General features: G+C 35.7%; 2 protein-coding genes across 3 annotated transcripts; both read right to left on the bottom strand.

Moving 5' to 3' along the window:
- Positions 1-6,887: 6,887 nt before the first annotated feature.
- Positions 6,888-12,555, bottom strand: LOC126617600 (telomere repeat-binding protein 5-like). Of its 2 annotated transcripts, none has more exons than XM_050285619.1 (11): positions 12,425-12,555; positions 11,794-11,873; positions 10,510-10,646; positions 9,619-10,405; positions 9,226-9,417; positions 9,024-9,083; positions 8,858-8,937; positions 8,019-8,254; positions 7,557-7,871; positions 7,407-7,470; positions 6,888-7,306 (listed from the first exon to the last, which is right to left on the bottom strand). In XM_050285619.1, exons 3-11 carry the CDS (start codon positions 10,588-10,590, stop codon positions 7,154-7,156), a joined length of 1,968 nt encoding a protein of 655 aa, XP_050141576.1. In that variant the 5' UTR covers positions 10,591-10,646; positions 11,794-11,873; positions 12,425-12,555; the 3' UTR covers positions 6,888-7,153. The 2 variants fall into 2 exon arrangements, with proteins under 2 accessions (XP_050141576.1, XP_050141577.1); XM_050285620.1 differs by having other exon boundaries at positions 9,024-9,080.
- A 3,425-nt stretch (positions 12,556-15,980) lies between these two features.
- LOC126617602 (oxysterol-binding protein-related protein 3A-like) lies at positions 15,981-20,811 on the bottom strand. Its single transcript, XM_050285621.1, has 10 exons — positions 20,575-20,811; positions 20,044-20,137; positions 19,015-19,131; positions 18,845-18,917; positions 18,612-18,730; positions 18,298-18,419; positions 17,898-18,074; positions 17,183-17,327; positions 16,631-16,809; positions 15,981-16,423 (listed from the first exon to the last, which is right to left on the bottom strand). The coding sequence occupies exons 1-10, from the start codon at positions 20,676-20,678 to the stop codon at positions 16,177-16,179; spliced, it is 1,377 nt and encodes a 458-aa protein (XP_050141578.1). The 5' UTR covers positions 20,679-20,811; the 3' UTR covers positions 15,981-16,176.
- Between the last annotated feature and the right edge of the window lie 2,319 nt (positions 20,812-23,130).

Here is a 23,130-nt window from a genome sequence, read left to right as displayed (position 1 = left end):
AAAAAAAAAAAACCAACAACTTTTTGATCTCTTTGATATAGAAAAGAAAAATCAATGTGAAACATTGAATTTCGGATACATTTTAAATGTTGGACAGAATACCAAGTGAAAGTAGCATGACAGATGACCATGGTCCGTGGGCATGGGAGCATCTTTCAAAAAACTGAAAGTGCCACCAAAGTAAGGATGAGTTTTTCGATCGCATGTGTGTTTGTGTGGCTCTCTACTGTCTTTGATTTTTGTTAGCCACCAGCCAACCTGCACTTCTTTATTTGTTTACGTTCATCATTCATCGATTTGTTCAGTGGCGGATCCAGGATTTTAAACTCGGGGGGTCCCAATAATAAATTTCAAAAAAATTATAGACAAAAATAACATTAAAAAGTTAAATATAATACATTTCATTCAAAATCATACGCAAAACAACATTACAAGCTATAAAATCACAAAACAACAAATCGTCGTTTTTTCTTTGCATGCAAAGTGTATGGGAACTCATGCTTTGTAGGCCTACAAGGTCCCATTTGCAAATATGTTCTTTGAACCTCATCTTGAATATTAGAAGAATAGTCCTTCATTCGAATTCTTTTTCTTGGGTCTCTCTCAAGATTATTAAAATCAACGTCACACTCATTTTGTCTTGAACTCGAACTACCAGAACAAATAAATGGTGCTATTGGCTTTGGAAGGAAAAATCTTTCCATATTTCTTATTTGTAAACTACATATTTAAGCAAAAACACAAAACATATACCGATTAACCAATAAACAAAAATTCCATCTAAATTCCAATGATAAAATGAGTATACAAACATAAAACATATCAACAATCATATCAATAATAGACTAAAAATCTCCATCAATATCTAATATAATTTAATTGAGATTAGATTAGAATTCTAAAAAACTTAATTGAATTTTGAACCAAATAGTGATGGAGTGGAGAATTAAAACAAGTGGATATATGATATTGGACTTACGTAATTATAATATGGGATTGGGTCATGGGTGAGATTAGAAATTTAGGGTTTTGAAATGGGGGGAAAAAGGGAACCAAATAATAGGGAATTGGGGGAAAAGCAGCAGGGAAAGAGAGAACTTTGGGGAAGGGCTCAGGGGGGATGGGCTTTAAAATTAAAGCAATATTGAGTCATCATGCAGGGCAAACGACAACGTTTGTCTACCTTTTTGTTTTTTTATACTTAAAACAATGGGCCAAAACACAGCCGTTTTGGACCAATTGGTAAAAAGCCCTATTTTCTTTCTTCTTCCCGCAGCGTCTTCTTCTTCACTGCTACCTGCAACTGCAACCTGCAACCTGCACAGCAGCTCAAACCTTGTGTTCGAGGGGTCCCCCGGAAATTTTCTAACAGGGATTTAGGGTCGCCGAAGGGTCCTAGGACCTCCCAGGTCCCTCTGTAGATCCGCCACTGGATTTGTTCAATCACGCAGTTACCCAAAAAACAAAAAGGGAAATGCAAGAGGATAAAGCTGAACGGGTGATGTTAAGGAGAGAAACCACGTTTAAACTTTCTCTCTGATAAATGTAGAGTTCATAATACAAGTAGGTCTTACTTTTATCAGAAAGAGAGTTTCAGTACGTCATATTGTAAAGTGATGTTACTAATTCACTTATGTTATAACACATGTATCTATTTGTTAATAGAAGTTGTCATTTTTTTGTCGAAAGTTAGAATTATATTAAAGGAAAACTAATGAAAAGCACTTGAAAACTTTGAGTTTTAACGATAAGGACAAAATAAAAATATTATCCCGCCAAGCTTCAAAATGTTCACAGCTAGGCCTGGCAATTCCTGACACGACCCGATAATCCGACACGACACGACATGAAATTAACAGGTGTTCGGGTCGACACGATAACGAATCGGGTCTTATCGGGTAACCCGATAAGTACCTATTAAGATAACGGGTTGGTTCGGGTATACACGTGGGTAACACGATACACGATAAGCAAAATATTAATTTTATAATTTTATAACCCTAAAAATATACTATAATAATTATATATATATATATATTAAATTAAATATTAAAAATTGGTGACCATTGGATCGGCTTAAATATACATACCATTCAATTTCTTAAGTGTTATATGTACAAAATAAATAAATTTAAATCTACTTAATGAATATATATATACACACCATTGAACTTGATGGGATACGAATTCTACGAAACTAATTTCAACGATCCAACCGTCAACCTTGTTTGTATATGCTTTGAGATCGCATCAGCAAAAAATTGCAAAAAACAAACATTCAGAGATCAAGAAACGGAACAAAACTTTTCGACGGTTATCAACGAAAAATCACGATTTAATGGTTATTTTAACTCCAATTTTGATGATTTTTTACAGCTACACTCCTTGATCCTATATGAATACAATGAATGAACTCGATCTTCAATTTAAAATATTCACACTTCAATTTAAAATATTCACACTAGTGGATACCACAAAATCTTATATTATACTTAATAAAAGTATGAATAAACTCTTAAGTGTTAGTGAATCTATTGTTTTGATGGGATACGCATTCTACGAAACTAGTTTCAACGATCCAACCGTCAAACATGATTGCATATACTTCGAGATCGCATACGCCAAAAATTGCAAAAAACAAACATTCAGAGATCAAGTAATGGGATAAAACTTTTCGACGGTTATCAACTAAAAATCACGATTTAACGGTTATTTTAACTCTGATTTTGATGATTTTTTACAGCAACACTACTTGACCCTATATGAATACAATGAATAAACTTGATCTTTAATTTAAAATATTGGCACTAGTGGATGTGGATACCACAAAATCTTACGTTATATTTAATGAAAGTATAAATAAACTCTAAGTGTTAGTGAATCTATCGTTTTGATGGGATACGCATTCTACGAAACTAATTTCAACGATCCAACCGTCAAACTTGTTTGTGTATGCTTCAAGATCGCATACGCTAAAAATCGCAAAAAAATAAACATTTAGAGATCAAGTAACAAGACAAAACTTTTCGACGGTTATCAACGAAAAATCATGATTTAACGGTTATTTTAACTTCGATTTTGATGATTTTTTACAGCTACACTCCTTGACCCTATACGAATACAATGAATGAACTCGATCTTCAATTTAAAATATTTACACTAGTGGATACCACAAAATCTTATGTTATACTTAATGAAAGTATGAATAAACTCTTAAATGTTAGTGAATCTATTGTTTTGATGGGATACATATTCTACAAAACTAGTTTCAACGATCCAATCGTCAAACATGTTTGTATATACTTCGAGATCGCATACGTCAAAAATTGCAGAAAACAAACATTCAGAGATCAAGTAATGGGACAAAACTTTTCGACGTTTATCAACGAAAAATCACGATTTAACGGTTATTTTAACTCCGATTTTGATGATTTTTTACAGCTACACTCCTTGACCCTATACGAATACAATGAATGAACTCGATCTTCAATTTAAAATATTTACACTAGTGGATACCACAAAATCTTATGTTATACTTAATGAAAGTATGAATAAACTCTTAAATGTTAGTGAATCTATTGTTTTGATGGGATACATATTCTACAAAACTAGTTTCAACGATCCAATCGTCAAACATGTTTGTATATACTTCGAGATCGCATACGTCAAAAATTGCAGAAAACAAACATTCAGATATCAAGTAATGGGACAAAACTTTTCGACGTTTATCAACGAAAAATCACGATTTAACGGTTATTTTAACTCCGATTTTGATGATTTTTTACAGCTACACTCCTTGACCCTATATGAATACAATGAATGAACTCGATCTTCAATTTAAAATATTCACACTAGTGGATACCACAAAATCTTATGTTATACTTAATGAAAGTATGAATAAACTCTTAAGTATTAGTGAATCTATTGTTTTGATGGGGTACACATTCTACGAAACTAATTTCAACGATCCAACCGTCAAACATGATTGTATATACGTCGAGATCGCATACGCCAAAAATTGCAAAAAACAAACATTCAGAGATCAAGTAACGGGATAAAACTTTTCGACGGTTATCAAGTAAAAATTACAATTTAACGGTTATTTTAACTCCGATTTTGATGAATTTTTACAGCTACACTACTTGACCCTATATGAATACAATGAATGAATTCAATCTTCAACTTAAAATATTTACACTAGTGGATACCACAAAATCTTATGTTATACTTAATGAAAATATAAATAAACTCCAAGTGTTAGTGAATCTATCATTTTGATGGGATACACATTCTACAAAACTAATTTCAACGATCCAACCGTCAAAATTGTTTGTATATGCTTCAAGATCGCATACGCCAAAAATTGAAAAAAAACAAACATTCAAAGATCAAGTAACGGGACAAAACATTTCGACGGTTATCAACTAAAAATCACGATTTAAAGGTTATTTTAACTCCGATTTTGATGATTTTTTATAGCTACACTCCTTGACCTTATATGAATACAATGAATGAATTTGATCTTCAATTTAAAATATTTACACTAGTAGATACCACAAAATCTCATGTCATGATGATTGATGAAAATTGAGGATTTTGTAAAATGAATAACATGCAAGCTTTGAGTTCCATTGGCAAGGTTTAAACTTTTGAGAAATGCCTCACAACCTTGAAAACAAAAACTCTTTTATTTTGCATATCTTTGAACATTTAATATTTTGTAATAGACTAGTAGTGTATGGATGTGGCAATGTGTGGTATGTGCAAATTTAAGAAAAAAAAATATTTTTCTTAATGGGTCGGGTCACTTTACCAGTTGGATAAAGTCATCCGACCTATTAAGGACCCATTAAGATAACGGGGTATGACACGACACAACCCATTAAGATAACAGGTGTTACACGAAAACGACACAAACACGACAGACACGACCCGTTTGCTAGGCCTATTCACAGCACCATATGGGTTGCTTGCACGATTGCATTGCTAAGGGGTGAAGATGAACTTCATCGACTGGAATGACCACATCATATTCCAAATATCAACCAAAAAGACCTACATAGAAACATCAGCTTGGATCTCTTTGTTGAGCATTTGAACCAATCCTTTCGAATCGGTTTCAACCTCCAGCACCTCACCTAACTTGGGAATATCCCTTAGCACCTCACCTAGTGAAAAAAAAAAAACGTTTGGGACGCAACATTGTACAAAAATATATTTACACAAAGGAATGAGGAGAATATATTGAAATCAAACTCGCCATTCACAAAATTCGAATTTAAGATCTCTTATGTACAGGTGCAGAAGAATATCACTAAATTGTAGTACTAAGTATAGTAAATACATACTAAAATACTAATAATATCCATGTAACAGTATGACCGTTACACTAAAAAATTTCGTTGAAAAATAAAAATTTAACTGTGTTTTGGAGATGCAAAAGATTGGATTTGGATCCCATCTGGATTCAAATTGTGATGATTTTAGGAATCCTCATATCTTAGTCATTCATCGTGCATCGTGCGGTCAGAAATCATTTAATTTTTTTTATTAAAATTAAACACAAATAATACCTGACAAAAATTGGCTGCACGGTGCAAGTTGAACGGCTAGAACGTAAAGATCCCTAAAATCTCTACAAAGCGGATCTGAAGAGGTTCATCTTTCCAAAAGATTAGTACTTTATCAAATACATAATACTTCTTTAGCAGAAAAAATGTAGTAAGAGTTGACCACACATAACTGTCTAACTGATACTCAATTTAAATAATACTTCTTTAGCAGAAAAAGTGTAGTAAGAGCTGACCATACATAACTGTCTACCTGATACTCAATTTAAATAATAATTCTAGCTGCAATTAGTGCTTAATTAATTGATCAACCCAAGTTAAGCACATGCACTTCGCAAGGGGACACTACTTGGCTGCTGCAAATCTAACAACCACTTCTGCTTCTAACCAATCACAAATGGACACGTGTTCAATGTGTGATTACTATGTCAATTATTTGGACATGTGTCTATTTATGATTGGATAGAAGCAAAGCTGCCGCTGATTATCATTTTCATTTTCTTTTTTTATTTACAGCTGATACTTGGGATAAGAAGGAACACAAGTGCAGTGATACTAGGAATTGGATAAAACCTCAAATGCACTAATACTGAGAATATGAAACACAACACATAATTTCAGTTGCAATCAATTCATGGCGTTACTCGATCAATCAATGCTTACAACATGTTGAAATTTTGAACCATTAGTCCAATAAAAACTTGTCACGTGATGAATTAGTAATGAGAATATCTCTTGAATTTCAGGTGCAGGAAGAACTCATAACTATTATTTCTTCAACTCTGGTATAAAAATGGTTTTGTTAATATTGTTCCAAAGGGCTTTGGCAAAACTAACTATTAGGGAGAGAGAGAAAGAGAGGGATAGGATTCATATTCCATGTGATTTGGTGACCCATTGTGGCAAGTTGGCATCTGACTCGTGTCACAACATTAAGAATAAGGTATAATTCACAAGCCAAATGTGGCTACAAACAACGCTTAAACTTTTGAAAAATCAACTGTGGATTGAATTGAAAACAAATTATTTTGCATGTCAAAGCATTCAAATGTGACGTGAAATGCCGTGTGGGACAAAAAACAGCAACATTTCTTTTGACCAAAAATGTTATGTAAGCTGACATGGATTCACTGCATTGCCTTTGGCTGTCCTTTTTGGCAGCACAAAGCTCTTAGGTGTCAAATGCTTTTATTTAATTTTTTCAATGCATGGGTCTCACCACCAACCAAAAAGAAGAAAAATAAAAATTATTTTTCAATAGTTATTGTAATCTTGAGATTTAATATATTAATAAAATAAATATTTGACAAATGCACGTATGAAAAGAAGATATAACATGTATATTCAATTGTCCACATTAGTGATCGAATAAAATTTTGACAATAATTATTTGATATGTCTACTGAAGATGATCTCACAAGACACTTCTTAATTGGGATCGAAAAGATTTGGTGTCTTGTGGGTCAAGTTAAGACAGCATTTTGCATCAGGTCACGTTTACATGTCAATTTTTCTGTCTGTAATTTTTACAAATAGACAACATACCCTTCTCCTTCCCGGTTCTCTGTTACAAAGCCTCGGGCTCAGACCGCCGCTTTCACCTGCTGCTTGGCGTGCCGCTGAGACCAGTAGGCATGGGCGGCTAGGACGCGGTCCAAGAGCTCCTGTGGAACCGGCTCTCCCCTCCTTTGCTGCGGGGAGATCCTCGCTGTGTGCACCAATGTTTTCCACTTGTCCTGCACCATCCCAATTTTCCAAATATTGTTGAGATGACAACAGCGTTGAACGCCATTCCATTTAAGCTTCTGCTAAACAATTATCAAATAAAACACTCACCTTCAGATCCACGTAAGTTCGATGTTTTGTACTTTCGAAAGCACGCAACTTAACATCGCGCCACCTGCAACCGGAGAAAATTCTCACAATCTGCATCATGGTACTAGTTTTTCTCAACTGTAGCAAAGTATAATCAAAGTTCAAGCCAACCTTCCCGTTCCGAGTTTCTCAACAGCCTGAACCAATGCTTCTACTTCTGGAACAGAGAAAGGTCTCCTGATTCGGCGCTGTACATACTCTTGATGCCCAGATTTCCGATGAAAAGGAACCACAGCCAATGCCTTCATGCTAATTGGTGGAACTGCGACGAGAGCTTGGGATGTTGGCAGGGTTTTGTCAGTTGAGGTACTAGCAAGAGAAGGAACTTCCTTGAAGTCTCTTTCAATGCAGCCACCCAAACTTAGTACTGGAGGACTCATCGAGACATCTGAAGTCCCAGGTTGTGACACCAAAGATGCCGAATGCCTGACAATAAAAACATACTCGCATAAATATAAGCAACGAGATTAAACCTAAGATTCGAAAACTAGAAGTAATTGCGAGTGTGAGCTACCATACTGGGGCACGAGTATGATGATTCAATTCATAAGTTAACACTTATTATGTGATCACCTGGTTAACTCCTGAGATCTGCCAGATACCAAAGATGGATCTTCACTGCATGGAGGATATGTAAGCTTTGCCCGTTTGGGCTCCAAGATGAAACCCAAATTATGTCGCTTGTCATCCTGAGAAATCCCTGTCTGAAGTAGAGTTTTGTTGTCATCTCTGACCTTTTTTCCCTGGACCAGGATGCCAACATGTAATCCATCTCCGAGTATAGACGTTACTGCCTCCATTACTGTTCTCTGCAGAAAAATTACCTAATCAGATATCACCAATTAAATCTAGACAAAATGATTGAATGAGATATCTTGAACCCTATAATGGATCTATTTTTCTTCCCCAACACAATTAAGAGGCCTCATCAACTACGTAAACGGAAAGATTTTAAGATAGATAAACATTGCATACCTTCTGCATCTTCTTAATCATAACTTAATAGTTAAGTTCCAGCTATGAACTACCAAAAAAAGCAAAATGCCTCCTTACTTCTGCTACCAGTGCTCCCAAAAGTAGAAAACCAGGGCTGAAACTATACACTCCACCTAACCAACCTTGCTCGGTGTAAGAAATAACAATCAACCAAATCATCTATGACAGCCATGCTTAATTTATCCAGCTTAAGAAGTATCAAAATAATGTTGAAAAATTGTATGACATAAATTGAAGTAACCTTCAATCGCTCGGGTGTAACACATTTCATTTGACCTGATGTTGCATATGAAATTGGAAAGACCACACTGTGTTTTTAACCACCCACATCCCCTCAAAAGACAGAACTAGGCCTAGAGAACAAAATGGAAGCAAAATTGACGCATCAGCAGATCAAAAAAGGCAATAATACAAACCTTCAACGAACCAACAGTTGCGGTTGTAGGAACTTCAATAAAGAGCTCTGGAACCTTGAAGGATTTAATGCTAAGCTTCACTGGTCAACAAAAGAAAGAAGTGTCCACGACAATTATAAAGTAAAATGACAAATATGTTGTAGAATTTTATTGCAGACATTCTTACCATTACAATCGTTAGACTTTGGAGGTACTTGCTGACCCGTTGTTGAGGATGATCCAACTGCTGCATTCAAAAGCTAGGATTGTTAAGCCAAACTCGAATATATCCCTAAAATCTAAACCCTTAACTTAACGTAAACGGAGAGTATACATCATTATCTACATATAGGCAGAAAACGGAAAGCAGACAGCATGAAAAATTTAACCTGCGCAGCAGTTGTCACCATTTAGTATCTTGTCAGGAGAGCTAAATATGCCTTCACAGTTACACCCTCTATCAGATGTAGCGAGTGGCCTCCAATTAAAGAACTTTCTCTTTTTGAAAGGATATATCTTTTGTGACCTTTGGTGTGCGTAACAAGTTCTCCAGTTACAGTTAGCTTGCTTTATTTTCCCATCTGAAAACATCAATTCGGTATCAAAGCTATTATTTATCATACAAACATAAAATCCAGAAAGGTGTGGTCATTAAAATAAAAGGACACAAGAAAAAGAGTTTCCGCCCTAAGCCAAGAACATTGATATGATCATCAATTGCTACCATAGAACCTAAAGCCTATGTTACATTTAAAACAAGAGTGCATTGTAAAGCCGATTACCATGACAGGGTGCAGCCAGATTTGTTAATTTCTTATCACCGTCGTCTGGTGGATGTTCAAATTCCTTTGTCATGGTGTTTTCGTCATCATCTCTATTAACTACTCTAATGTTAGCACAATGGCAGAGAAAAGGACCGTGATTTTTGCAGTCCCCTGAAAACGGAGTCTTCACATCATGTCTAGAACTGACCAGCACATGAGGCCCTTCTTCCACTTCCATTACATCCTCTGAACTGCCGAGAAACTCGGTTCTTTCTTCCTTTATACTCGTATTCTGTGATGGTTCAGTCACTCGCTTCCTCTTAAGTAGACCCTGTGGCTTCTCTGCAATGGAATCTCCAGATAGGGTAGAGTCATCGACTACTTTGTTAGAATAGCTTCCACAAGAATTTCTGCTATCAACCGCACCCAATCCCTTACCAAAATTGATCCTCTCTGAATCTAGGCTTTTTGACACCGAGTTGATCTCATAACTAAAATCTTCCTGAGAATGTGAAACCCCATTCAACGTATAGCTTTTCCTGCGCTCTTGCAACCCGTGCACGTATAAAAACGTTTCCTCATCACAGCTTCCCAACTCACAAGGTTCTTCCTTCAACAAGCTTCCTTTATCCTGTTGTTCGCTTTTAGTAATACCGCCAAATTTGAAATGCTGGTCCTTTCCACAAGAATCATTAGTCGGTGGAGGATCCTTGCTCTCCTGCAATAATTTACCGGCTACACTAGCCAAAATCTCAAACGCATGAATCTGATTGGCCTCAAGTTTCTTCCTGATAGGTCCCCTCCCCTAAAACAAAGATAATAATGAAAAATGCGATCAGGACTCCTTATACACACGAAAAAAATTGCCAATAGAAAACCATAAAATGGGTCATGGGAGCCTTTATTTACCCTAGCTGATCTAGAAGCTCGAGGAACCTCGGGCATCCGGTAGCCACTGAAGCCATAATCCAACCTCCGCTGCAATACCATATCTCAGACATTCATAACAAGTACAAAGAGTCATCTGCTAAAAGTAACAACCACCGCTGCAATACGATCAAAAAAAACATTGATAAGCGTAATGACTTGATATTCGCATCTGCATTCAATCATGATATATACAGAAACTGGAGACAAGAGAAGTAGCAAATTAGCAGCCAGGAAATTCCTGCATCAAATGCATGTGCAGAAGAAAAATGACCACACAAGTTGACCAGCATATAACACTCCCAATATAGGCACAGGTTTTTGTGACGTTCCAATATCGTCTCAGTTTAAGAGGAAATTGACCAAGAACACTAAGACAAATATATCAAACGAATCATACTCTTCCTTTAACAACACTTATATAATGTAGATAAGTTCTTATATGCTCCTGGTTGTACCAATTGCTGCAAAACCCAACTTTTTAAAGCCAAATTGAGCTCTGAAACAAACAGGAGACTAATTTCGGGACCAATTCAACCAAGAAAAGCACAATTCAACAGATTTAACAACGGAAGATCACAGTCAATAAATTCCACAAATTCTGTCCAAGCAAATGTAGTTTTCCTGCTTTCCTCTCCTTTACTCTGGGAATTTGTTCATTTAACTTTGGCCTAATTGGATTATTAGTCCCGTGGTGATAGGTAGTCAGAAGATAGCCTCCGTGGTGAAATCCGTTAGAATTTAGGTCCAAAATTCTAAATTCCTACACCTCTCCATTAATTGTTAGCAAGTGAGCATGTGAGGCTAAAATGGAACTCTCATTTATTTGTTAACACGTGAAACTTACATGTGAGACTAATTTTATCTTTTTAGTCAGATGTAAGGCTTACGTGCTTACAATTAACAGAGAGTTAACAAAACTTTTAATTTTAGACCTAAATCCTAACAAACCTCACTACAGAAGTTTAGAGTCTAATATTTTTTACAACAGTACTATCTTTCAACTATTCTATTACCACGGGGTTATTAATCAAATTTAGCCTCTAACTTTTTAGCATTTCACAGGTTCAATGCAGTTTTAATTCTTGACCAAACATGTTATTTAATACTAACCGATCGTCAAAATCCAAGGAATGGTAAGAAGGATTAAATATAGGACATAAATATAATCCTATAATACATAAATAAAAAATAAAAATAAAAGTAAATCAAATGCATCAATGCAGAAAAGAAGGTTGACAGTTGAAAAGGGTGAAGAAGGCTTACAGGTACAAGGGCAGTTGGAAAACCTCCATTTCGAAGTACAATAATATAATAACTTGAGCCTGATCTGGAAACCTCAGTTTCTGCAAAAACCATTTTCGTATTCAAACAACAATAAAAAATATATATTGATGTAAATATTTTAATAAAACAGCGGGAAACCAGAATGTTAAACCCTGACAGAATGTTAAATGGCAGATCATAAAATTATATATACATATCTTTTATATGATGAGCGATATTATAATCTAATCTGAACTTTCTTGTTTTAGCCAACTTTGGCTCAGGTCTCGAAAATCATATTTATATGTGAGAGAGAGACTTCCGTAGAATTCATATATTTTAAAATGAGAGAGGAAGACAAAAATTCCAAGAAATTCAAATGTGCAAACACACAAAAACACATCAGAGAAAACAAAATTAAACAAAATATTTAACGCACACAAAAATCCTAGATTCTACAAAAAATAAATGCAAAAATCTGATCTGGATTTTCCTTTTCATGAAGAAAAACACCCATCCAATTCAAAATTCATCAACGAAACAAAAAACTCCGCACCAAAAGAGAGAATTATACTTGTTTCTTCACAAAAAGGCCACAATAATCCGTGTCTAAAAACACAAATATTCTCACCTACGGAAATGGGTCTGTCTGTGTCGGATCACCAAAACCCCGCCCCTCAACAAAAAAACCACCCAACTTTTTTTTTTTTTGTTTCTTAAACCCCCCGAAACTGTTTATATAAAGTTCTGAACCTCGTCCCCATAATTCAGAGCCGACCGGTAACTGGCGGGGGTTTACCGGCTACACTGGTCAACCAAAACCTCTTTGGACCAGTTCCAACGTTTGAGCCACATCACTTGTGTCTTCGACACGTGTAACTGTCTCCGAATTCCTGGGTTAAAATCTTATCTCGTTCACATAAAATCACGTCTTTGGGGTAAATTTGTACTTGCAAAAATTATAAATTTACCGTACGTATGGGGGAGACCATTGCTGCACTTGCTCCGACTTCCACGTTCTTTGTCTGACCAACCAATCATGGGTAAAACTTCGTTTACCCAAAAAGAAAGAAAAAATAAAGGGGAGAAAATGGGTAAAACTTCAATTTATAAAGTCAATTTGTGATATTTACTGAAAGTTAATTATAACGTGTATTGGTAGTGGAGATTCGATCATCTTCATTAATAATTAACAATTTAATTCACTAGCGTTATTGTTTGTCAAAAATGGAAAAAAAATAACAAGAAGCTAAAACCTTATTGTTAATTAATGTTAATATTGTTGTTGCATATATATATATGATTATATTCATTCAGCGTATCTTTTACTTAAAATTGTGTTTTTGTTTTTTATTTTACGATTAGGTTGTGGATTGATTGTGATGACTATCCAACGTAAATTTTATGATATTTTATAAATAAAATATTTTCCTACAAAAATATAAAAGGAATAAATGGTGTTATATCGCCAATGACATAGAATATCAATATATGACATATAATATTGTTAAATCTAATAGCGGAATATGCTCTGATTTAAGGAATTTTATCGAGTGAACCTGAGCTACTTATATTATACATTGATGTATGATATAAGGACTTGTGGGTAAAATTTGGAGTCCAAAAAAAAGAGCAACAGATGGTTGCCAAACCAATCAAAACCCCAACGAAATATGAAGGAAAATATGTTTATTGAGCAAAATTTATGACATGAAAGCTACTTTGGCATCCCTTTAAGACAGAAAGGCATATCCAATCACTTAGTACAAACCAAAAATTCAGTAAACACTAATTAAACCCTAAATCCACATTAAAATTTGCAGTAAAATGAGGTCCAATCAAGCTCACAAATTAAGGCAAAAGAACGTACGATAAGTTAGGGGATAAGTGAGGCTTCATTTTTTGTGGCGAGAGAGAGAGAGAGAGAGCGAGAGAGAGGATAAGGGAGGACCAAGTGATGAAAACAAAAGTCTGAGGGGTCTTTTGAGAGAGAACGAAGTTACAGGAAGGAGAAACTGAAAGAGAAAGAAAGCATTGCCACCCCCACCACTTTCTCACCTCTTTTTCGCATCAGACATCTCAAAAGACAAACCCTAATGCTTCTCTGATAAAACGGCTACATCGCCGAGAACTTTGGAAGCAGCTCACTGTCTTACACGTGTAATATATACTATTAAATTTGTAATAATATTCTCAGAATCCAACTTTTGAGCTACTGCTATTCATGAAAAACGATATCAGCTAAAGATATATACCACAACACATCACAATGTCATATCCGGAAAAGCCTATCCGTCTTTGTGGATAAGGAAAAAAAAGTGTGCGGAAATCATTTTTTGTCTTATAATTCCATCGTCATGACACTGACTCGCGAAAACAATCACACCATGCACCTCACATGCAGCAGCTAGCCAAGTCTTCGTACTGCCAGGGGTTGAACCTCCATTGACGTCAATCCCTTTGACGCAGTGAAGTTGTCTACCGCAGCCTTGTGTTCGGTGTATTTTCCATTGTAACGCGATACACATCCAAGTCTCCAAGCTGTGGTGAAGATTTCGTCTGTTTTGCCACCTTGGAGAGTAACTCATGTCTACCAGCCGATATTTCTACTCTCCCCAACATCCATGGCAGCTTCATCAACTCCAGTCGCTGCATACCTACAGCAAACTAGTTGAAACCATATCCTGTTTGCGATATGATGAACCCAATGACTACAAATGAATTCAGTTAAATCTTATAATATTTTCCCTATTTATGTAAGCGATTTTGGAGAAGTGGGAGTTGGATCTAGAACCTCGTTGTAGGCGTTCGTGTTCTTGATTACTTTTGCTACAAGCCTCTTGCTGTAATGATAATATTAATTCTATTCAACTTGATTGGAACCAAACAAACCCATTTGTGTCTCAGCTTGGTATTATTGTAGGTTTTTTTTATAAAAAAATGTTTTTGATATACTTTGAGAATAATTAATTTTAAAACAGTTAAGCATTGTTAAACCGTATAAAGTTTTGTGGGTATGAAAACAATGTCACACTGCTTGCTAAATTGTGATATAAAATTGTTGTAGTTGAGCATAATAACTAAAGTGATCATGATTTTGAAATGTTTATGAATTCAACAGTCTGGTATAAAAAATGGTATTGGCATGAATTTACGGTAGCGGGGACGGTGGTGGTGGCGGTGGGGTGGGTGGGGACTTGATGGTGGTGAAAATGGGCGAAGATGGTGTTGGTGATTGTGGCAATGGCGCTAGTGACATTGGTGGTCGGGTGGAAATGAAGGGGGGGCTGGTGGAGGAGAGAAAGTGGTGGCGTTATGGTGATTGTGGCAATAGTGGTGGGTGGTGATAGTGGTGTTAGTGGCAGCCTGGCGGGGTTGAGGTGGGGAGGAGGCAGTGAGTTTGTTCTCCCAAGGGAAAGAGTATGTGTGCAAAATACGATAGTAAGGTAGATGATATTATTTCCAAAAACTAATTAGCGGGAACAAAAAAAAATTCATCAAAAGCTCAACTCCGCTCTTAAAGAAAGCGGGGTATGCTTTTAAAAGTTGATGTAAGGAATCAAGATGTAATACTTTGGTCAAACATTCACTTTATCTATATATATATATATATAAAGTGAGCATCCTAAAATGGTGAAATATTCAAAATACCATAAATTGCTCTTTAAGAATTTCATAAATTACAATTGAACCAAAAGAAGCTAAAGTATTTAACCATAGTTTTATTTTGAATGAATTTGATATTTAAAATTATAGAAAGGAAAAAACAAAAATAAAACCTCCCACATTAGTGGATGATTTCATGTCTTTAATTCATTTTTTTTTTTTTTTAATATTTAAATTAATTATTTAAATATAAAATATAAAAAGAATAATTGCCACACGCACTAGTGTATCTGAAATGTTCACTTGTAGTTAACGACCAATAAAATACAAGTAGGGTAATTTAAGTGGGATCCCCTAGTAATTAGAGTATTTCTCTTCAATCCACTTCATTCCGAGTTCAAATTCTCCCTCCTCCACTCGTCTTAACATAATTTAGAATAAAATATCACTTGTATTTGAGAAAAAAATACTTGTTATCTCAGGAGACGCAAGGCAGCAATTTAATTAAGCGGCTAGAATGCAACTATGGTTTAAGGTGGCGATCAAAAATGCTTCCCCAGACTGCTACTTAATTTGTAGAATTTCAGGCAAACAAAAATAAGTCAGGCTTCCAATTTCGAAGAGATGTACCACAACGCAACAATATCATAGTCGGAAAAGCCTAACCGTCTTATAGTTCCATCATCATAATACCAACTCCGACGGGGAGCGAGCAGAGGTAAGAACAAATAAATAAGCAAAAATATTATACAGGCGAAAACAATCACACGATACACCTTAAGCAGTAGCCAAATCCTCGTATTGCCAGGGGTTGAACTCTATTGATTTGATGTCAATCGCTTCGACGCTGTCCGAGTTGTCTATTGCAGCCCGGTGTTCTGTGTACTTTCCATTGTAACGGTACACTTCCATGTCATCCCATGTTGTCTTGAAGACTTCATCTGTTTTGTCAAACCACCTTGGAGTAAACTCGTGTCCTTTTTCCAGTCGATTTTTCTTCTCAGCTCTCTGCCTCTCCTCCAAGCTGGTCAATGAGTAGGTAGATGTATTTAAGATGTCAGTTTCTTCATTCGGGTTAGGCTATTAATGGATGTCAAATTATACAATCAAAACAAAGCATCGAGCTTGTTGGTTTAAAGGCATACCCCAATCCCTTCAAAAATATATTTTGTGTGTGTGTGCGTGTGTGTGTGTGTGAGAGAGAGAGAGAGAGTTAAAGATAGATCCAGACCTGCTCTTTTCAAAACCGGCTTTGGATAGGTCCCCCTGCTCCAGCGCATATCGATCAGGACGCAGGCGAGAATCTGATGCCAATAATTTCTTAGGAGCAGTGTCAAAGCTGTTTATTTTGTGTGCAAAATGTGTGTACTGGAATTTGTCATTTTCTGGAACATCAGCAACTCTCCAAACCTGTAATGAAGATTAAAGTAATTTCTTATGAGCTTACTAGGATAATTTCCTCTAATGAAACAATAGATTAATTTCACAAGTGTTCCTTTTGTCGCATCAGAACCGGGCAGAAACTTTATAAATAGTTAACCAATGTTCTATAAAACGGCGATAAGCATTAGAGCACCTATTAACTCTAAAGATTCATTGGTTTCTACAACTTCAAACATCAACTGGACACCAGATATATAAAGGACAAATATAGCTTTCAATTTCTTTAGGAGGCAGGGCATGCAATTCCACTTTATAGGCACCGTACAGAAGTTCACTCCAGGTTTTCCTAAATAAGAATAAGATTCAACAAGCTGCAAGGTGTATCTGGTATGAAACTAACCTCTTTCAGTTCAGTGCCAGGAAGTGGCTCCCCTTCGGAGTCACAGGGTTGATAACTCATTGACTCATTCCATTTTCCAGTCATCAATATTTTAGGATCCTCGGCAGAATTATAAACATATCCATCTACTTCATAGCGACCAGATCTGCAAGCACAAATTTACATCAGATAAAAGCGTGAAACCGACATACAGCATACACTAGTTGATAAATTAAAATCCTTGAACCCAAACCAAGTCTTTATCCCAGAAGACTGGCCTTTAGCTACATGTCTTCTTATATCAGTTTGGTCCTCAATCATTGGAATTATCCCCTGCCACTCAGTTTTGTCTAAAATCTTAGCGTTAGCGGATTTTTGTTTCTTATCATCGCATCATGTGAATAGTGTGCCCTACCAATCGTGCTCCATAAGTAACCGTATGGTGCATGAATTTAAATAATAGAATCATGACCAAAGGAAGAACGCAGTTATACATGGTGTTTAAAGGAAATAATTATAGATAACTGTTCACATTTGAAGTAGGCAACTAACAAGACAACATCAGGTAGGCTCACAATTTTAGAATAACTTCTTTTTAATAGATGGCTAGAAGGTTATTCTTAGACCTGGAACTTCAACTGTATGGCCAAAACACCCTCCCGCAAGATGTTACCAGGCAAGCATTCATATGATGCAAACAATGTTACACGTGATGAGCACTAGAAAGATGTCATACCCAAACCAGCCGCATGGTTGGAAATACAGCACAACTTTGTCCCCTGTGGTCAAATTGGTCAAAACCATATCTCCTGGTGAATCGACCCATGTTCGTCCAAAAATTAAGTTGTTAACTTTTGTTGGAGGGGGTGCCAATTCAAATTCTACACCATCTCTTTTGAGGGTCAAACGCGTTCTGCATTGAAAACATTTAAAGGTTACATATGTTATTACTAAAGAATAAAGATTATGCTGACTACGCAATTTTGGCTCTCGCTTAAAGACAAGTCATTAGATGAGTGAGATGCTTTTATTTACAAATCTCATGATATAAGCTTATAAAGAATTTCAAAGGAGTTGAGATATGAAATCACTTAGTGACAGGATTATAGCTGCGGAGAAAGATCATATAGGGTTACCTTCCGACTGGATAGATATCGAGTGAGTTCCCCAAAAATTTGGTTTTCACCTTCGACGTTATGTCATAAATAAAATGCTCATTTTCAGCATGACCAGCACTCATAGGAGGGTGATGACTGACCTGGAAGGAATACAAGAAGAATATAATTTAATTAAGTACAAATGCAGCAACAACTATATGAGTACAGCAAGCCTTCCAGTAAAAACCAAACAATTTGAGATTCATTTACAAATACATTCTTTTATTTCCATACCAAAGCATCATAAATCTCAAGTAAAAATAGAATTCACAGTTTTGGTGCTTAGAACACACCTGTTCTGATAGAAAACTAACGCCCCCATGATTAACCATTTCATAAGTCTCACCAAGTATTGGATTGAATGGCTTCCAGGTTCGTTGAAAGGCAAAGTAGACAGATATGAAAAATGATGCTGCAACCATCAATCGTAGGTTAGTCTCCAAACAGTGCATACAGAAATAGAAGAAGAGAGGGAGGAGAGTGGAAAACAACCATGTCTACAGAGAGAGAGAGAGAGAATACTTACCAACATATACTGATCTCATGTATGGATCCTCACATTCATCTGCAAGATCCAACAGATGGGAGTATTCCATAATCTGTGACATAATTGGACAACTGTGAGATTTTCTGGGCAGAACAGGATCGGATTGAACAAAGAATTTCTAGTACCATTTAATTACAGATAACACAAACCTCTGCCATTTTCTGCAGCATAGTCATTGGCTCAAAAATAAGTACTGGAAGGGTCACCATTGATGTGACGTCAGAGCCAATATACTTCTGCATTATCTTCCAGTAACCATCCCGATCCTGAAAAAAAGAAAAGGGGAAGAACTTCTGTAATGAGTATGCATGAAAGCATTAGAAAGAATTATTTGTAGGTTTTTCCAACACCAGTACGATCTTATCATAAAAGTAATATATGGGACACATGGAAGCTGCTATACAAGTAAATGACATCTTACGTGCTTTACTGTTGCTCTGATTGAATTACTACACTTGGCAAGACTAAGTGGGAAACTTCTCAAGGCAATCAAAGGTGATTTTAAAAAGAGAATAGAGCAAAATTGGTTTTGACGCTGAAGGAAAAAATAGAATCTGAAACGGGCTTAGTATATCTATTGGCAATAGGCCCAGATGAGGGCAGCCATACAAATCCATTGAGATACTTTCCAGGTTAGCTAAGGTTGTGTCCTTCAGTTTACCTTAGCCAAAACAAAAACAATCTAGCGGGTGACAGGCTAACTAATATCTGTAACATGATCAGTTCTTGTCATGAGATAAACAATACTGAGCCTCCTGTAGTATTAAATTCAGTATATTTCTGCTTAATGTAAACCATTCCGTCACAAAATAACAGCACAGGTGATATATTGTTAATTTTGGGTCATTCATTTCTTCCTAGGAGGTTTCCTTTAAGTCACCTGATAATGAAGATGGTCCATCTTCTCCAATGAAAAAACAGAAATGTCATAATGCATGATTTTAGAGGTGTACTAAATCACCTATGTGATTATTACTGTTTACAGTATGGTCTTCTATGATAACGCTGCTTCAAAGGCCATGAGAAACAAGCTATGGAGGCAGACCTTCGTGCTCAAAATGCAAATATAATATTATCGCTGCAGCCGTAACATATATATAAGAAAAAACCCAAGACAGTAGCATTTTATGTACTATCAAGTACGCAAATGGTATTGCTATGGCAGAAAAGTAGTGTACCTCCTGCTTCCATCTGCCTTTCCTTGCTTCGTCTTCGAGATCTTCCTGGCCTCCATCTGGATTGATAACCTCCAGCCCCTCATAACCCATTATGCTGCACATCGGAATAACACGGATTGTCACAATCTGATTCGTCATAACATACAAAACTAGTTTATCAACACACATCCAAAATTAGTTTCTAATCATGCATTTTGAATTTAGTAAAATGGGTATGAATTACTAATCTATTGCATCTGGAACAACCACATAACAGAAAACCTTGATTCGGTAAACATTACCCCAAATCCAGCTAACTAGATCCCCAATTATCATAAATCACTTAAACTAATCTACAAATTAATAGAAATCCCAAATTAGTAACAAATTGAATCAGATTCGAAGCTCATAGTAACAGTTAACACTACCAGAGCTAAAATTGAACACCGAGAAAGCGTAATTCAACGAAAAAATCCAAATCTCAATGCCCAAAAGCTCCAAAATAATCAAATCAGCTCGAAAGATGAAATGAAAGAGGGATTTGAGTTATACCCGTTGACGGATTTGGTCATGGCGCTACCTAGATTGGTCAAAGTGGAAGCCATGGAGGCGAAGAAACCTCCGCTTTGCTTCGGATCCTTGGGATTGGGAGCCATCGCCGATGTAAAACCCTAGATCCTGGTTCGCTCTTGCAACAGCTTCTGGAGAAGAAGAATACCAAGCGACCGAGAGAAAGGTTAATTTCGGGAGGAAGACGGAGACAGAGGGGGTGTGAGGTGTAAATGTTGGATTTGTAAGATTTTTTTTTTTTTTTTTTTTTTTGAACAAAAGATTTTAAGGAACCATATACAAAAATTTCATGATACTGTTTATTTTAACGAAAAATTATATTTTTACACTACAAAATCAATCATAATATTATTTATTTTACTTTTTATTTTATACTTATCGTTAATACTTAAAGTTTTCAGATTTTTTTCATTAACTTTCCTAAGATTTTAAAGATTTTAAAGATTTTAAAGATTTTAAATTAAGTGAGGAAACAGCGAGGATTAGCAACGATTCTTGTTGGCGCTACTTGTGTTTGAAGTCAGCAAGACCGGAAGGATATTTTCTCCTTTTGAATGTAATCTCAAACTCTTCAAAGCGTATGCACATTTCCTTCCACTTGCGAAAATTCGATAATGTATCACTGTATTAATGTTAGTTAGATTTGAATAGTCTCAAACTAGTTGTTAAATATCAGTTCATCTTATCTTGTGTATTGTAAAAAAAAATGGTAGATGAAAGCTCGTTTATAAGTGTTTTTAAAATAATTGAAAGTGTTTTTAGTGAAAATGTTTTTTTAAATCCATTTTTAGTAATAGCACAAATGATTTTGGTTTCAGGTGTTATTTTGGAATTTAAAAACATTTTCTATAAAAACGTTTTCAATCGCTTTAAATGTATTTCCAAACAAACCCTTAGTTATATTCGGCCCTTACTTATCAAGTTCAACCAATGACGGTGCGAGAAAGATATACATTTATTATAAGTTTAATACTAAGTTGTGGTTCATTGTGACTTGTTATTGAAATGATTGACAGCTCATCGTGAAGGTATTTTTGTGACGATCAACAGGTATTTCTTCTTTTTAGTTTAATTTTAACTCTCGAAGGGTATACATGTTAATAGTTATTCTAGCCTCATTCAGTAAGTCTTTAGTTAATTAAAGATGATCTCATATTCAACTCACGTGGATGCAAAATAATACCCATTTATAATCAATTCATTATGAAAATCTGATTTATCGTGGTCAATTACAAAAAGTATCTTTACAAGTGAAAATGAAATTGTGGAGGCGATGCGTTTGGGCAAAAGAGCGTGGGAAGTGGGAAGAATCCATATAAAAGGGGATAAGGATTCTCTCCTCTCTCATTTTCGATGTCTTTCTGTTGTGTGTAGTCATGATTAAGCTACGTCAACATTTTATATTATTTTTTTTATAGAAATAATAAGATAAAAATGAATAATAATATAAAATATTGACGTAATTTAATCGTAACCACACAAACAAGAAAATATGAGAAGGTACTGAAAGTGAGAAAGCATACTATCCTTGTCTTATAAAAGGGGCGAAGGCGGAAGCATCGAATCCACCACCAAAACTGGAAAGCCGGCAGCGCAAGCAAAGCAAAGAGACATGTGTGTATTGGACACGCAAGACGCGTGGGTGGCAATTAAAAGAATCGGGTGGGCTGGCTCGGCCTCGTTGTCCATTATCATTATCATTGAATGTGTTATTAGGCCATGTGGGCGCCCACTACTACCACACTTTGTACACCCATTTATGCTTCCACATGTCCACTGTTGACAATATTCCAAACTCAACATCATTTTAATGTTGAAAAATGTTTCAAATTCAAATCACAATTGCCACTTAGTACTACAGTTTAGTGGTATTCTTCTTTATTGTAAGTGAGATGTCTTAAGTTCGATTCTTACATTGTGAAGCTTAGCTTAAACCATATTCCCTTGAGTGTAGATAATTTCGTTTGTTCTAAACAACAACAACAACAACAAAATATTCATATCACAATTGCTCATTGATAAAAAATGCATTTAGATATGAAGAAAGTTGACCAGTTGGCAAAATGTAGAGCAGTTCAACTCCTTCTAAGACAAACAAGCTTCGACAAACTTTTGATGCAGAATACTTCTTTATAACCTCACATTTCCTTACGTGTGGTGAATTTTTAGACCTACAGTACAAATATAAATTGGATGCAGAACACATGTGGCCAGTAAACTTTAGGCATGGGGTAACTTGGCTCTGATGTCATGAAGAAAATTAAAGTTCAACTATACGGATTGGCAATATAGGAAATATTGAAACTCCTTAATATTTGTTAAACTTTCGATATGAAATATTTTGATACGTCCTAGCAAGATAAAACTTACAACTCAAGTAAACATGAGTTTAAATTCACTTCCCTCAACTCTTGGTACAAAAGATGTAACTATGTAAACTAGGTTTTGTATGGTTTGTCGAATTATTTTGGGATCACCATGCTTGTCAGCATTACTTTGCTATCACGCAATTGGATCACCATGCTTGTTCTTACCGGC

Source organism: Malus sylvestris, chromosome 4, assembly GCF_916048215.2.
Source record: "Malus sylvestris chromosome 4, drMalSylv7.2, whole genome shotgun sequence".
NCBI classification, from domain to species: Eukaryota; Viridiplantae; Streptophyta; class Magnoliopsida; order Rosales; family Rosaceae; genus Malus; species Malus sylvestris.
This window is presented reverse-complemented; position numbering and strand designations above follow the sequence as displayed.

Coding starts and splice junctions, on each gene's coding strand:
- LOC126617600 (XM_050285619.1), bottom strand. CDS start 10,590: ATGGTATTGCAGCGGAGGTTGGATTATGGCTTCAGTGGCTACCGGATG. Junction 7,872..8,018: donor AGATCTCAGGAGTTAACCAG/GTGATCACATAA, acceptor TTTTATTGTCAG/GCATTCGGCATCTTTGGTGT. Junction 7,471..7,556: donor GAGAAACTCGGAACGGGAAG/GTTGGCTTGAAC, acceptor CTCCGGTTGCAG/GTGGCGCGATGTTAAGTTGC.
- LOC126617602 (XM_050285621.1), bottom strand. CDS start 20,678: ATGGCTCCCAATCCCAAGGATCCGAAGCAAAGCGGAGGTTTCTTCGCC. Junction 18,420..18,611: donor TTAGTTTTCTATCAGAACAG/GTGTGTTCTAAG, acceptor TATTCCTTCCAG/GTCAGTCATCACCCTCCTAT. Junction 16,424..16,630: donor GCCGGTTTTGAAAAGAGCAG/GTCTGGATCTAT, acceptor CTCATTGACCAG/CTTGGAGGAGAGGCAGAGAG.